The sequence below is a fragment of the Syngnathoides biaculeatus genome, chromosome 5 (genome assembly GCF_019802595.1).
Source record: "Syngnathoides biaculeatus isolate LvHL_M chromosome 5, ASM1980259v1, whole genome shotgun sequence".
Classification (NCBI taxonomy): domain Eukaryota; kingdom Metazoa; phylum Chordata; class Actinopteri; order Syngnathiformes; family Syngnathidae; genus Syngnathoides; species Syngnathoides biaculeatus.
Genome location: NC_084644.1, coordinates 5963635 through 5976402, shown reverse-complemented (window position 1 = coordinate 5976402; position 12768 = coordinate 5963635). Strand labels below are relative to the sequence as shown.

The window sequence follows — 12768 nt, the reverse complement described above, 5'->3', positions numbered from 1 at the left end:
GCTTTGAGACAAAATAGATAAAAATAGGCAAAATAAAGTATGCTGACCAGTGACGCTACTGAGGATAAGCAGTCCTAAAAATAGGTGGATGGCTCCATGTTGAAATGTTTTGCTTTTATCCCCCAAAAAGTCTGCTTGAAGTCATCCATCCATTTTCCATACAATTTATCCTCACTTGGCTCGCTGGAGCCAATCCCAGCTATCGTCGGGCTACACACTGAAATGGTCGCCATCCAATTGGTTGAATCCTGAATTTCAAAATTTGGGAGGCATTTGACTTCACAAGTTCCACTTTATTGTGCAAATATGTAGCTACGAAAGTCCTGGTAAAAAAAAACTGCCGAAATATGTTCAAGCGTTGTTTGCTAGCCCGGCCAAAGTCTGTGTGGTTAGCTAAGCTAACACACAGGCTAACCCGAACCCCCAATTTGGTATTTACCGCCGTGGCTTCAAATGAATTACACGTTACATCTGCAGGGGGGGGGTGCACTTGGCGGGGTGCGAATAAAATAAAACAACATGACCAGAATGTTCTTTATTTCTTACAGGTATTAAAACTGCCAACAGACTAATATTTCGCCCTAAAGTAAAGTACATAATAATCAGAGTTGCGTTGTAAACCTTAATGTAGTCATTAAATACAGTCTGTCAATTGACACTTCGGCGGACCCTTTAAGGATGTTTGTGTGTTTGTTTGTTTGTTTGTTTCTTAATTCCAGAATGAAGTGACAATGCTCAAGAACGAGGTGACCCAGCTCAAGCAGCTCCTCCTCACACACAAGGATTGTCCCATCACCACTATGCAAAAAGAGTCCCAAGGTTACCTCAGTGAGTCGCTCAAACACGCACGCAAACACTTGAGTCCGACAATGTCGATTGCGCCGCTTTGGGGCTGACGTATTCCATTTGTGCGCAAAATAATAGCTAAATGCTGCTTCGCCATGTTTGCTTTGGACTCCGCGCTCCACTATTTGACCCGAGTCAGTCGATCTCAGAGCTCTACCGGGTTTGTATTCCGTTCGTGTATTCAGGACCTAAATCATTGAGTGATTTATAGACCAGTAGCAGAACTTTAAAATCCATTTTAAAGCGGACGGGAAGCCAGTGAAGGGACTTTTCTATGCTAGTTCTATGCTCTGACCGCTTTGTTTTGGTCGGAACGCGAGCTGCGGCATTCTGAATGAGCTGCGGCTGTTTCATACTCTTGTTTTTTTGGGGGGGTCCAGTCAGAAGACCATTACAATAGTCAAGTCTACTTGAGATAAAAGCATGGATGAGCTTTTCCTGGTCTGCTTGACACACACAAGACTTCACTCGAGACGTATTTTCTCAGATGGTAGAAGGCAGTTTTTGTGATTGATTTGATATGATTGTCAAAAGTCAGGTCGGAATTAGACCTTTAAGTACTAAATGAACCCGAGCCGGTAAGATCTACACAAAAGCGCAAACACAAACGCCACATACAGGTATTGCAGTATTTCTCCGTAAACCTGAAGGCCATTCACCACCGCCGGCGATGCGTCCTCAGGTCCAGAGAGCAGCCCGGCTGGAAGTCCTTCCCCAGCTTGCACGCAGCAGCAGGTCATTCAGCACAACACCATCACCACCTCCACCACGGCCGTAGGGGGCAGCGGCGTGCACGGACAACCCAACAGCCGCACGGACATTAACGCCATCCACTAGGGGGAAGCCCGCGGACTGTACCGGCCCCTGACGCACCTCTGCTTTTTTTTTTTTCTTTTTGAGGCTCTCCGGCTGCACCCCCCCCCCCAACCCCCCCATCAAGAGAAACCTCAAGGGCCTCCAAGGCTCTTCTTTTTACAGTAGCCACGGTATGTATTTTTATAGACCCTCGAACGCGGACGTTTCACGGTATGTTGCCTATTTCATTCCCCTTCTTTTTACATTTCCTTTTGTGAGTTACGTCGGCAGCGTCGCTTCTGGATGTTTTGGTTTTTTTTTTTTTAACCTCCCCAACGTGTAGCAGTACAAAACGGACCAGAGGGAAGAGACTGGAGAATTATTATTATTTTTTTTTTTATATTTGACCGATGAACTGGCTCATCCATGTGGAACCCTAACATGTCTCACAAGTATTTAGTAGGAAACTACAAAAAGTTAAAAATTACAAAAATTACAGCACTCTACATAATGGTTGCGGGATTGGTCGCCCTCCAATTTAAAACCCATTCGCGGGCAGCGTCCCGTTTTTGGGACATCATGATTTTCACGGATTATATCCTTCAGTGTATCAAAATATTTCAGCGTTTTAATCTGATTATGGTTTTTGGGACGATCTACTAAGAAAATCCAAGTACCCTCTCGCGGGCGGCGTCCCATTTTTGGGATGCGATTATAAATTAGTAAAGTTATCATATAACTTAACCATAAACGAAAAAGAAGTGTTATTTCCTTGATTGTGGCCTATTAGGAGACTTTGATCTCAATAAGGCAAAAAATGGCCACCCTGAGTTAAATTAAAAAAAAAAAAAAAAAAGTTATTCATCGTAATGTTTGCAATTTAATTCATCTGTTTTCGAGTCAAACTGTAAGAAGATGAAATGACACATAATTTATTGTCAATTCAGGGACATTCTTAGTTGTCGTTCAAATTCAAACGATAAAAACGATGCAATATCCACAATACGTCATTTATCAGCCTGGTTGTCTTCATTGCGCTTTTTAATATTTCCATACAAGTCAATATGAAAGAAAATTGACGTCACATTCACATAATGGGAATCGCCACGGGCTGGCTAACATACCGCATCGACGTTGCTGTATTACGAACCTTAAACCGAATTGAACACAAATGCCGTAGCAACACATGTTGATACTCACAGGCATATATTCTTTAGCCTCCGTGAAAAAGCTGTGTTCATGTGTGGGTTTTTTTTTTTTTTGTCTGTTTTGTACTGCCCTGCCCTCTGGTGGCCAAATCACACAAGTCAGAAGATGCACAAAGAAAGAGCCATCTGATTTCAGATATGAGATTACATTTTAAGTTTTTTTTAAATTGAATTTATCATTCAGTAGGTCAAGCCAGGCGGCACGGTGTCTCAGCTGGTAAAGCGTTGGCTTCACAGTTCTGAGGTCTCGGGTTCAATCCCAGACCCGGCTGTGTGGAGTTTGCATGTTCTACCCGTGCCCGCGTGGTTTTTCTCCGGGCACCCCGGTTTCCTCGCACATCCCAAAAACATGCGACATTAATTGGACACTCCAAATTGCCCCGAGGTGTGATTGTGAATGCAAATGTTTCCATGTGCCCTGCGTTTTGCTGGCGACCAGTTCAGGGTGTACCCCACCTCCTGCCCGTCGACAGCTGGGATAGGCTCCGGCACTCCCCGCGACCCTTGTGAGGATAAGCGGCAAAGACAATGGATGGATGGATGGATGGATGGATGGGTTTTAGGTCGTCCTCCCTTCCTAGATGTTCATCCTCCCTCCCCCGCGAGACCGTTAACCTCATCGGCGCCGATCTTAAAAGAATCGCACCGAGTCGATCGTTCCGCTAACAGCGAGGCGGCGTACGAGTCGCGACAATCTCCCCCCGAGGGCACAGAACCAGTTTCGATGAAGTCCTCCGAGGGCCGTGATAAATTTACGAGAAAATCCGACGCAACCGTCAAGCAAATATGCATTATTACTCATTCTGAGCACTTTTCTATTGTTATAGCCGCTCCCTCCCGCGGTTTTATTTGTGTCGGGATGCCGGATCAAATCCGCACGTGGATGCTTAGTACGTACGCGTAAGAGAGCGAGCAAGCGCAAATTTCAAACTGCTCGGACTTCAAGAGGAGCAAAATCTGCCAGTTACTTCCCAAATATCACAATGTGCCTCTGTTATGATTATTATTATTGTTTTGTTCAGAGTCACTGATGGTGTAGCAGTACACACGCCTGCCTTTGGCGTGGGATCGATTCCCGCTCAGTCATGTTATCGAAATCTGCCTTGCGACTGACTGCCGACCAGTTCAGGGCGTAGTCCGCCTTTCGCCCCAAGCTAGCTGGGATACCCTCCGGCTTTCCCGCGACCTTTGTGAGGCTAAGCGGCTTGGATAATGAGATGAGGTGTCAGAATCTTGTTCACTTGACTTCCAGCCTTCGTATCAATTTCATCCACATTATGCCATTGACGGTTTTCCCTCCTCTTGGATTTCTCTTTCATGATCTTTCTTCATATTTCTCACCCCCCCCCCTCCTCCATTTTTAACTCAGCGGCGACGTACCGCCGTACGCGCTCCCTTCAAAGGAAACGGGAACTTCTCCTCCAGGAATGTCGAACGTGAGCGCCCCGAAGCACTGTGTCGTACAATAAGGTGGAGCAGAGCTGTCTATGCACTTTGACCTCTGCGCTGCCAGAGGCGACAATAGCCATATTAAACTCGGTGACCCCCCCCCCCCCCCCTCCGTCTTTTGAACGTACACCAGCGACAAAATGCATTTTGGTCTGGGTTGAAGGACTGGCCTCACACTTCTGAGGTCCCGGGTTCGATCCCAGACCCGCCTGTGTGGAGTTTGCATGTTCTCCCCGTGCCTGCGTGGGTTTCCTCCGGGTAGGCACTGCGGTTTCCTCCCACATCCCAAAAACATGCAACATTAATCAGACCCTCTAAATTGCCCATAGGTGTGATTGTGAGTGCGGCTGATTGTCTCGATGTGCCCTGCGATTGGCTGGCGACCAGTTCAGGGTGTACCCCGCCTCCTGCCCGTTGACTGCTGGGATAGGCTCCGGCACTCCCCGTGACCCTCGTGAGGATAAGCGGCTACGAAAATGGATGGATGGGGTTTTAGTGCGTTGCGGACCTCAAACAGGGATCCGAACGTCGTCGTTTTCCGGGGGTCCGCAAAATAACTTGCAATCCATTTTTTTATATTCTGTCGTTGCAAATCTTTGTTCCGAACAAACAACGATTATAAGCTCCGATATAATTGTGAGGTATTATCACTTCAACTTGACATTTCTGCATGAATAAAATTAAAAGATGTATTGAGAATATTGTCTCCCCCCTCCCCACTTTTTTTTTTAAATGAACTAAGGTGTCTTTCCTGAATAACAATATTATGAGAATAAAGATGTATTTTGGAAATGTACTTGTTGAAATATAACTTTGTCTATATCAGAAAATTATGATTTTACCTCAGAAAAATATGACTTTATTCTTGTACGTTTACAACACTTTAACCAGGAAAAAAAAAATGCATCTTTGTTCTTGTAAAGATTTTTCGCCTTACATTTTTTTAATATTAATATTGTAACTCATGACGACCTTTATGCCTCCGCGTTGTAGTTTGAGAATCCCTGATTTTGAATGTCATATTTCAAGTGGAATCATCTCACTACGGGGGGGGGGGGCTTTTTCATCTTAGCCCTCGATGGCCGTACCAAATCAATCAAATAATCAATAAATGATCATCGCTGTCATCACGAGCATTTTTGGCCCTTTTTTTTTTTTTTTTTTAAACTGCATCAAATATTTTCACGGGGTCCCCATCACCCCCCCCCCCCCTCGAATTCTGGTAAACGGTCAGGAACAAAACCAGCCACGTGTTGCTTGATATGCAAAACTAAATCAAGACATAAAATGCTCAGTGCGACCGTTTGTGTCCGAGAATAATTCATACTCGTCGTTTTTCGTGTAAAACTCTAAATATTGTACATAAGGCCCTGAATTTCTATAATCGTGTACATGTATTGCAACTACCTTTCTTTTCGAGGGGAATACATGTGTGTAAATAATGTTTGCATACAGCACTTGTTGCCTTTTGTCATACATCGAGGCGCTCAAATATGTTGTTTATACGTCACGAACTGACTTTGACCATTTTGCTTGGCATAACTTTGTACATTTTTTTGTGTGTGTGTCCATGTCGGCTTGTTTTGGCCCATTTGTACAGATGTTCGACATTACCGCTGCAGTTACATTCTGGAAATAAAGCACTTGCTCTGCAACGTCTTTCATGGTGAGTCGATTTCATAACTGGGTAAAAGTTGCCAAACAAAATGATCGCGGCAAAATTGCTCAATCGTCGAGTCAAAACAGTTCAATGTTTTGTTTTGTTTTTTATTTGTGAGCACCTCTGACATCAAATCCCTCATCGACATCATAACTTAATCTTGCAGCGAAACAACAATTATAACCTGTTAAATAACACGACATGTAATACATATTTTTATATTAAAAACATTTTAGAAATCATAAAATTTTCATAAAGTAATAAGCAGGAGTTTGTTCTCCTCGTGCCTGTGTGGGTTTTCTCCGGGCACTCCGGTTTTCTCCCACATCCCCAAAACGTGCAACATTAATTGGACACTTTAAATTGTCCCTAGGTCTGATTGTGAGTGCGACTGTTTGTCTCCATGTGCCCTGCGATCAACTGGCGACCAGTTCATGGTGTACCCCGCCTCCTGCCTGTCGACAGCAGGGATAGACTCCAGCACTCCCCACGACCCACGTGAGGATAAGCGGCAGAGAAAATGGCTGAATTGCCCCTCAGTGCGATTGTGAGTGCCACTGTTTGTCTCGATGTGCCGTGCGTTTGGCTGGCGACCAGTTCAGGGTGTACCCTGCCTCCTGCCCGTCGACAGCTGGGATAGGCTCCAGCACTCCCCGTGACCCTCGTGAGGATAAGGGGCAGAGAAAATGGATGGATAGATGGATGATTCACTCTAGATCTGTCATAATTTAGGAACAGGCATAAACGACTTATCACTTTTACTTATTTTATCACACGTAATACATGTTTTTTTATATTAAAATTATTTTTAATCATTAAATAAATAACAAGTAATGAGCAAATTTTCAAGGCACTTTTTAATTTAATTACATTTTAATTAATAATAATTATTAATCATAATAATAATAATATAATTTATTTTTACTTTTTTTGCCCAAATTATGATCACGAGATCGTATTTGTGAATTGGGGGAAGACAAAAATAAAAGCTTTGCCTACAGCGCCACTTGGTGGTTGTTATGGTTACTACAGGTAAACTTTGAAAACGTCGAGACAAAAATGTTTTTGAATGGTGCATTTTAATTTCATGCCAGTTCAAGCGAAATACAAAAAAAAAAAAAAAAAATTCAGTTTACTAAAATTCACTCGTGAGGTCAAAATGTTTCAAATGCTTTAAAATCGAAGATATGATTAAAAGACTGGCGACGATCTCATAAAAGAAAAATTGCTCGTTCAAATCGGATCCGGAGATTAGCAGCAGCATCAATAAGAACCTGATTTGCAACCGCTCGCCTCACTTCCAGCCTCGCGTCGACAGGAACCTGTCCATCATGTCGAAAGATCTCGCCGGCTGGTCGTACGGCAAAATATGTCCGCCTCCCCTGACCACGACCTGCGCGATACGAGCACACGTCGTGACCTCCGTCTGCCCGCCACGTTGCGACCCGACGGGCCCACCTGGTAGAACTCCCCGACTTGCCGGACGTAGCCGGCCACCTCTTTGTCTTGGGGCTGAAGCTTCCAGGGGAAGCGCGGCGCCGTCCTGTAGGCGGCCGCTCCGGTCCAGTTGACGGTGGGCAGGAACCTCTCGGTCAAGGGAGCCGCCACGATCACGTCCAGCTGGCCGCTGTAGATCAGTACCTGGAGGGGGTCCGAACAAGTCAGGGCCGAGCCAAGTCCGCCATCACATCAAAGAATCCGGTCCGCCCCCAAAATTACGCATATACGTCCATTTGGTTCCGTCATTGGTCATTATCGGACCTTGTAGCGGTCCATGAGCAGGCCCAGCCACGGCTTGACGCTCTTCATCACGTCCCGCAGCAGGTACTTTTCCACGCGCGAGCCGTCGTGGAAATCCAGGCCGCCCACGTGGATGGCGCGCCGCACCGCCGGCAGCGTCACGAACGCGGAGAAGTACTCCTGGTCTTCGGGTTCCTGGCGGAACCGGTACGGACCAGAAGTCGTTTTCAAAATATTATTTATTACTTCCATGCAGCGTACCTGACATAACATGTAGTTGTAGTAGTTGCTGCAGCCGGTTGCGTTCTGGAAGAAGGACGGGAACGCCGCCACGTCGCCGTTCAGCAAGCTGTCGAAAACCTGGCGGCGGACAGCAGAGGGCGCTAAACTACAGAAATTCAACAAGTTTTGCGGAAAATTGGATTTGAGTAGTTCCACTGGGGCGGCACAGTGGGGCAGCTGGAAAGCCTCGCAGTTCTGAGGACCCGGGTTCGATCTCGGCCCTCCCTGTGTGGAATTTGCATGTTCTCCCCGTGCCTGCGTGGCTTTTCTCCGGGCACTCCGGTTTCCTCCCACATCCCAAAATCACGCAGCATTAATTGGACACTCTAAATTGCCTGTAGGTGCGATTGGTCATTTGTTTCCATCTGCCAACCAGTTCAGGGTGTACCCCGCCTCCTGCCCGTCGACAGCTGGGATAGGCTCCAGCACTCCCAGCGACCCTCGTGAGGATAAGGGGCTAAGAAAATGGATGGATTGATAAATTGCCCCTTGGTGTGATTCTGAGTCCGGATGTTTTGTCTCGATGTGCCCCTTGATTGGCTGGTGACCAGTTCTGGGTGTACCCCGCCTCCTGCGTGTTGACAGCTGGGATAGGCTCCAGCACTCCCCGCGACCCTCGTGAGGATACGCGGCAAAAGAAAATGGATGGATGGATGATTCAATCTAGATCGCTCATAACTTAGGAACAGGCATAATCGACTTACTTATTTTATGACACATAATACATATTTTTGATCTTGAAATTATTTTAAGTAATAAGCACATTTTCATCAAGGCACTTTTTAATTGAGCTACATTATTTTAATTAATTAATAATAATAATTATTAATATATAATATTGGGATAGGCTCCAGCACTTCCCGCGACCCTTGTGAGGATAAGCGGCAAAGAAAACGGATGGTCGGAAGATTGCGACGCACCTGAAAAGCCTCCAGCCACCTCTGCTGCCGGATCAACCGCACGCCCAGGTCGGTCTGCGCGTCCACGTAGCGCTTCTGGGCCTCGTCGATCATGGCCGTCTGGTACAAGAACTCGCCGTAGCCGCCCAGCATCTAAGAACGAGAGGTCGAAGGTTAGCGGACCAAACCGCCGGACGGCCGCCTCGGCGCGGACGCACCATTTCCGGGTCGCACAGGCCGTCGCCGATGGCCATGCCCTTCAAGTTGATCCGGACCTCGGCAGTCGGGTTGTTTTTGTGGATGTAGTACGAGACGGCGGGAACGTACTTCCCGGCGTAGGACTGCGACAGACACGGGAATTGGTTTTTCGTCATCCATTAGGCAAAATATGACGTTTTAAAAAGCATATCCAGGCGATCCTCGGGGGGGGTCCTGAACGGCTCGAGCGACAGAATGACTCGCCTCTCCGGTCGCGTAGAAGTCATTGGACTGGTATTCGGGGAAGAGTCGGAAGAACTGCGTCAAAGCGCTTGGAACGCACAAATAAGACAATTATTAAAACGCCAGCCGATCATAAAAACAAATAAAATGGAGGGCACAGCGTCGCACCTGTACAGATCTCTGCCGACGTCGTCCTGATTCTGAGCGTAACCGCGCTCGTCGTCCGTGAAGCTGAAACCCGTTCCCACCTGGAACCGGGAAAGCCCATTTTCACGCGCTTCACGCAAAACTACCGCCAACGTTAAAATACCTACCGGATTATCGACGTATAGCACGGAATATTTCGCAGTCCAGGCGTAATCCCGCAGGTTGACTGTAACAACACAAAAAAATAATAAAAATAAAAATACAATTTATTTAAAAAACAAAATTTAAAAAAAAATTATATTTAATTAAAAAAATAATAAAACGAAACAAAATAAAATACAATAAAGAAAATGCAGTTTTGCACAGTTCATCGGAATCAAACGACGACTCAAGGACGGCGGAACTTCTCCTTACCGGTCATGTTCTTATAAACCACGTAAGGTCCGTGCTCCACAAAGAGTCCGAACAGGGAGGTGCCTCCGGGGCCCCCTTGCAGCCACAGCAGGACGGGGGCCCGATCGTCGCGGGACGGCTGAAACGGGTCAAGCAAAGATGAACGCCGCGACCCACTTGGGCAAGCGGGCCCGGTTTCGGAGCGCTTGGGCTCACTTTGAGTGCCGGGAAGAACCAGAAGAAGAGGTTGCTGTTGTATTCCTTGTTGACAGTCAGGTAGCCGGCGTAACTCTTCACATTTTGGCCGGGCAGATTTCCAACCAAGCTCAACTTCCTGGCTGAAGCAACAACAGCAACATAATAATCATAATCATAACGAAGATGATTTTTTTAATAAGATCGCGTACCTTCGTCAATGGCGCCCTTTTCCAGGTACGGGGTGAGAAAAAGAGGGGCGCCGGGGTCGGCGCCCTTGACCCCGCTGACGTTGGGCCATTTTTTGCCGAAAAACGACGAGCGTCCGCGCGCTCGGACCGGAACCGCGACGGCCCACAGGACGAGCAGCAAGACGCAAAAGGTTTCCACTCCCGGCCGCGGTCTGTCGCGTGAAACGACGGGAGACGACAGTTTGGGAAATACTCAACAACAAAAAAGAAGAAGCGAGACCTCACCTCATGTTTGTCGTTCTAAACGTGGACCCGAGTCACATGACAACACGGGGGACGCTCACGTGATCGTTTGGCCGACATCGCGCTTTTCCCGGAGCGGTGGCTTGCAGGTTCGTAACTGGTTGGAGCAAAACATTTAGTTAACTGATTAAAAGTTGATATCACAGCTTTGTTCGATTCAGCTCGGTGAAATTAATATTTAGGAGCCTTTGAGTTGGAATTTTAGCTTGTTATCCGGTAGAAATTGGACATTTTGGATGCATTTTGCCCTAGTTGGCTTGTTGGTTCCAAGATTAATCAACTACTGTTAGCTAGCCTCGTTAGGTCGGCACGGTGCGGCAAGTGGTTAAAGCGTGGGCCTCACACTTCTGAGGAACGAGGTTCAAATCCCGGCCCCCGCCTGTGCGGGGTTTGCACGTTCTTAGAATTCCTGCGTGGGTCTTTCCCGGCATTCCTCCCACATCCCAAAAACATGCAACAATAATTGGACACTCTCAATCACGGGTGTCAAACTCAAGGCCCGGGGGGTCAGATCCGGCCCGCCACATGATTTCATGTGGCCCGCGAAGGCGAGTCATCGGTGTGAAAATTTGTGATTCTTGTAAAAATATGTCCCAACATTTCAAATTGTCATATATCATAAATGATGATGTTGAGATATTATCAGCATTTTTGTTTTAACAAACATGAACAATGGTTGGAAAAACCCCATTACGTTTGATTTTTGTTTCCAAAACTAGTTTATAAATTTCATGTGTAAATATAATGCGGCGATTCAAGTTTTCAATGGTTTTACCATAACGGCCCTCAATGTGGCCCGTGACAAAAATGAGTTTGACACCCCTGCTCTAAATTGCCCCTAGGTGTGATTGTGGGTGCAATTGTTGTCTCTCTCCATGTGCCCTGCGATTAGCTGGCGACCAGTTTAGGGTGTACCCCGCCTCCTGCCCGATGACAACTGGGATTGGCGCCAGCGCTCCCTGCGACCCTTGTGAGGATAAGCGCGATAAAATGCATGGATGGAAAAAACTTTATTCAAAGTAGCATTGTACCTGCGATATAAAGTAAACAAATTTATTCAAAACATGTTACTGATTTATTTACTCAAAAATGAACTACATAGAGCAATGCAAAAATGCAATAATAATGCAATGCAGTCATGGATATTTTGCTGTGTTTACTTGGGTATTTATTTTAGCTTCACGATTGAGGCATATTAAATTACGGTACACTTGCTTGGCGGCACGGTGGCTCAGCTGGTAAAGCGTCGGCCTTACAGTCCCGAGGACCTGCGTCCGATGCCGGCCCCACCTGTGTGGAGTTTGCATGTTGCCCCCGTGCCTGCGTGGGTTTCCTCCGGGTAGGCACTCCGGTTTCCTCCCACATCCCAAAAACATGCAACAATAATTGGACACTCTCAATCACGGGTGTCAAACTCAAGGCCCGGGGGGTCAGATCCGGCCCGCCACATGATTTCATGTGGCCCGCGAAGGCGAGTCATCGGTGTGAAAATTTGTGATTCTTGTAAAAATATGTCCCAACATTTCAAATTGTCATATATCATAAATGATGATGTTGAGATATTATCAGCATTTTTGTGTTACCAAACATGAACAATGGTTGGAAAAACCCCATTACGTTTGATTTTTGTTTCCAAAACTAGTTTATAAATTTCATGTGTAAATATAATGCGGCGATTCAAGTTTTCTATGGTTTTACCATAACGGCCCTCAATGTGGCCCGTGACAAAAATGAGTTTGACACCCCTGCTCTAAATGGCCCCCAGGTGTGATTGTGGGTGCAATTGTTGTCTCTCTCCATGTGCCCTGCGATTAGCTGGCGACCAGTTTAGGGTGTACCCCGCCTCCTGCCCGATGACAACTGGGATTGGCGCCAGCGCTCCCTGCGACCCTTGTGAGGATAAGCGCGATAAAATGCATGGATGGAAAAAACTTTATTCAAAGTAGCATTGTACCTGCGATATAAAGTAAACAAATTTATTCAAAACATGTTACTGATTTATTTACTCAAAAATGAACTACATAGAGCAATGCAAAAATGCAATAATAATGCAATGCAGTCATGGATATTTTGCTGTGTTTACTTGGGTATTTATTTTAGCTTCACGATTGAGGCATATTAAATTACGGTACACTTGCTTGGCGGCACGGTGGCTCAGCTGGTAAAGCGTCGGCCTTACAGTCCCGAGGACCTGGGTCCGATGCCGGCCCCACCTGTGT

The 12768-nt window shown here is 46.3% G+C and overlaps 3 protein-coding genes across 7 annotated transcripts in view; 2 read left to right on the top strand and 1 right to left on the bottom strand.

Annotated features, from left to right (window-relative positions):
• Positions 1-8913, top strand: part of creb5b (cAMP responsive element binding protein 5b) — a 64359-nt gene extending 55446 nt beyond the window's left edge. For 4 of the 5 annotated variants that reach the window (XM_061821336.1, XM_061821338.1, XM_061821335.1 and 1 more), the window contains exons 10-11: positions 720-828; positions 1529-6009. In XM_061821336.1, the coding sequence (XP_061677320.1) occupies positions 720-828; positions 1529-1683 (264 nt within the window). In that variant the 3' untranslated portion in view covers positions 1684-6009. Of the gene's footprint in view, positions 1-719; positions 829-1528; positions 6010-8827 lie in introns of those variants that run through there. The other variant, XR_009795201.1, reaches the window with a different exon arrangement.
• Positions 6899-10646, bottom strand: cpvl (carboxypeptidase vitellogenic like). The gene is made up of 13 exons (XM_061821339.1): positions 10532-10646; positions 10268-10458; positions 10077-10198; positions 9882-9999; positions 9635-9693; positions 9489-9568; positions 9342-9408; positions 9098-9220; positions 8901-9032; positions 7960-8058; positions 7720-7893; positions 7417-7599; positions 6899-7351 (listed from the first exon to the last, which is right to left on the bottom strand). Exons 1-13 carry the CDS (start codon positions 10534-10536, stop codon positions 7253-7255), a joined length of 1452 nt encoding a protein of 483 aa, XP_061677323.1. The 5' UTR covers positions 10537-10646; the 3' UTR covers positions 6899-7252.
• chn2 (chimerin 2) overlaps positions 10526-12768 on the top strand; it is a 29902-nt gene continuing 27659 nt past the window's right edge. Inside the window, exon 1 of the mRNA XM_061821342.1 lies at positions 10526-10638. The gene's annotated coding sequence lies outside the window, so the exon portion shown is untranslated. The remainder of the gene's footprint in view (positions 10639-12768) is intronic.

Coding starts and splice junctions, on each gene's coding strand:
- cpvl (XM_061821339.1), bottom strand. Junction 10,000..10,076: donor GGTTCTTCCCGGCACTCAAA/GTGAGCCCAAGC, acceptor GACCCGTTTCAG/CCGTCCCGCGACGATCGGGC. Junction 8,059..8,900: donor GGTGGCTGGAGGCTTTTCAG/GTGCGTCGCAAT, acceptor GTCCGCCGCCAG/GTTTTCGACAGCTTGCTGAA.